At 41.2% G+C, this 3,056-nt stretch overlaps 1 protein-coding gene across 1 annotated transcript in view; it reads right to left on the bottom strand.

Moving 5' to 3' along the window:
* c1galt1lb (core 1 synthase, glycoprotein-N-acetylgalactosamine 3-beta-galactosyltransferase 1, like b) overlaps positions 1-3,056 on the bottom strand; it is a 10,692-nt gene extending 7,636 nt beyond the window's left edge. The window contains exons 1-3 of the mRNA XM_083563796.1: positions 2,679-3,056; positions 1,188-1,460; positions 1-227 (exon numbers count right to left, since the gene is read on the bottom strand). The exon at positions 1-227 is cut by the window's left edge and continues 438 nt beyond it. Coding sequence (XP_083419922.1) covers positions 1-227; positions 1,188-1,422 — 462 coding nt within the window. The 5' untranslated portion in view covers positions 1,423-1,460; positions 2,679-3,056. The remainder of the gene's footprint in view (positions 228-1,187; positions 1,461-2,678) is intronic.

The following is a 3,056-nucleotide window of genomic DNA, read 5'->3' as shown; positions in this document are numbered from 1 at the left end:
GTGGATGGTCTTCCAGTACAGCTGGTCGCGGCCCTCCTTGGTGTTGAGTCCCACGGTAGGGAAGTCCGGGTCGTCCACCGAGCTCATGAACACCACGGTGTTGCAGTGACGGCTCCACGTGGCCTTCACGTGACGAGCTTTCTTCTCCAGGTTGTTGGGGCCCGTCATCACCCAACATAGAATGCGGACGCGCTTGTACAGGGAGTCCGCCAGGGCGCCGTCCTCGTCTGCGTCACAAAAACAAACAGAGGGGTGAAGACGATACGACCACAGGAGAAGGATTTACATCCTGTTTGTGCTATTTTTTCAGTAGATGTATCTGATGTATCTCCTGCACAGAGTGTGGAGTGAGAAACCAAAAAAACGTTTTGAGATTGATTTGAATTTTCAGTATAAATAATAAAAAAATGTATGTGGTGTTGAAATCCTTGTCTCATACAGAGAACCAAAGTTTCAGCAGAAATGTTACACTAGAGTTCCAAAAGTATTGGGACACCTGTCACAAATTTTCTTCTTCTTCAAACTGTTACCACAAAGTTGGAGACAAACAATTGTATCTCTATTACTCTAACTAGGAGACCCAAACCTGTTCCAGTATGACAGATGAAGACCTGCTTTCCATGATTTGGAAGATCTCCTGCTTTAGAGCTCCAACCCTATTGAAGATAAATGAATGTGAATGCTGACTGCACCCCAGACCTTCTCACCTACACCAGTACCTGACTTTACAAACATCCTAGTAGCTAAAGGAATCTCCAGAAAATCTAGTGGAACATCTTCCCAGAAGAATGGAGTTCATTATAAGAGCGAATGGAGAGCATAGCAACCTTATGGTCAGGTGTCCACAAACATTTGGCTGTGTAGTATGAAACCCAGCACGTAACCCCACCCTGACCTGAGTGATGTGTGAGAAATGGTGAAACATTAACAGAGGGGAATACAGAGTGAATGAAGGCTGTGAGAGATGATGTTTGCTCCGCCGGCTCGATGCTTTGATCTCGTTCTGTTTATATATTTATAGAAAGAGTTCAATATAATTGAAGTGACTCTCTTTTAAGGCCAGTGTAATAAATGAAAATCAGGATGTGTACACACTGTGAGAACATCTACAAAACCAGGATAAAGTCCGGAGACATGACGCTACGTGGCGAAGCGTTAACGAGGCTAACTCTTATCGCCATGGTTACCGATGTGGTGGGGGTGGTCGAGGTTATACAGCGCAGACTTCTCCTTCCTCCAGTGCTTGTTTTCTTGATGCCCTGGACTACTCGGGACCACGGAGTCCTGTTTCAGCGAGACGTTGTGTGAGAACACGGCCTGGTTCAGGATCATGTACAGGAAACACGTCCCCACCAGGAAGCCTACGTAGAACGAGGAGCGAGAGCAGAGCCCTTTCATCTGAAACATCTTCACCATCTTCATCAAACGCTCACGGAAGCTCCTAAGTTCTGCAGCTCCTTCTACACACACACACACACACACACACACACACACACACACACACACACACACACACATTCCTCTTTTACTTACTACAGACAACACAAACATATCCATATATTTTTAATACTGAAAAAAATCTTTGAATTAATTCTAAATAAATCCAGATAAAATTGCCATGGTGTGTGTATGTATAAATATATATAAATATAAAAATGTATATAATATAATAAAATGAATTTTTTTGTATTACATTTATTTATTTAGTTTTTTTTTTTTAAGATTTCTTGTTATATATAATATATAAATATATATATATATATTTTTTAAACAATATGCTCCTGTTATTTTTAAAAACTAACAAAAAAAATGATTCCACTTCTTTTTAAATAAATATTAATATCAGAAAGTTTATAATTAAAGCTTGTTGGAGTTGTGTGGAAATGCGATCAGTTCCTCCTGGCCAGGCTGAAGATCACTCCTGGGTTGGGTGAATGTAGCACGACCGGTTTATAGGTTTAACCAAAAACCTTAGTGTTTTTAGTTGAAGTCTATTGAGTCATTTGGGAGAGTTTAATTATCCAAAAATCAAAAACCGTCATTTAGATCCGTCTAAAAAAACACAGCGAGATCCTTCTGCCTGAAGATCAGTCCTGAGTTTAGTAAATGTAGCATGAACCAATAAGAAGTCCTTTGGGCTTGTTTGATCATCTGGAACATTGGGAACAGATTAGAAACTTGAAGCAGGATTAAGCAGGTCTGAACAGAATGATGTGTTTGTAAAGCTATTAAACAGAAAACCACTACATTCTGGCACATCTGAAGCTCAGGAACGGAGATGATTTCTGCTGCACTTAGTTCCTACATCAGAGCTGTTATTTTAATATAATCAATACGAAGTGCTGCGTTTTATTTCAGAGAAGTTTAAGAGCTCAGAGTTCATCTCACGAGCTGCAGTGTCTGTCATGTGACCTCATTCTGAACAAAGTGCACCTACACACTACATATATATATATATATACTGCTGTGTATACACATACATTTACTATTTATTAGATAGATAGATAGATAGATAGATAGATAGATAGATAGATAGATAGATAGATAGATAGATAGATAGATAGTATTATGAAGATGAGAGGAAACACAATACAGCTAATAATTGTAATAATTATCATAAGTAAATGAATTAAGGTAATAATAATTATTATAATAAGTCACTTCCGCTTGGCACTCACCCGCTGTCTGTCAGCCTTGTTAACGGGCGCGCGAGCTGTTATTTACTTAGCACGGGTTAGCTTTCCGCTCGTTCACGCCAGTTGATCCAGGAGATAGACGGCGCGTGCAAAAGACGCCACACGTCTCCAAGGTGACGCCTTTTATCGTCATTTTAAAAACGATGGATAAATAAAAATTTAAAAACGATACAGATGAAAGGGACCGACTTCCGGAAACGGTTACAATGTTTCGGCTCTCGCTCCCGAGTGCGCGCGCGCGCGCGCGCGCTCGCTCGCTGTCTGTCTGTCTCTCGCGCACGCGCGCGCCCGCGACAACTTCTTCCAAATAAACTTCGGCGGCCCCGAGAACTACTAGAGCGCGTGACAGGCGCAGAGCCT

The sequence above is a fragment of the Silurus aristotelis genome (genome assembly GCF_946808225.1).
Source record: "Silurus aristotelis genome assembly, chromosome: 2".
Classification (NCBI taxonomy): Eukaryota; Metazoa; Chordata; class Actinopteri; order Siluriformes; family Siluridae; genus Silurus; species Silurus aristotelis.
The sequence above is the reverse complement of the archived record's forward strand: the minus strand, read 5'-3'. Positions and strand labels throughout refer to the sequence as shown.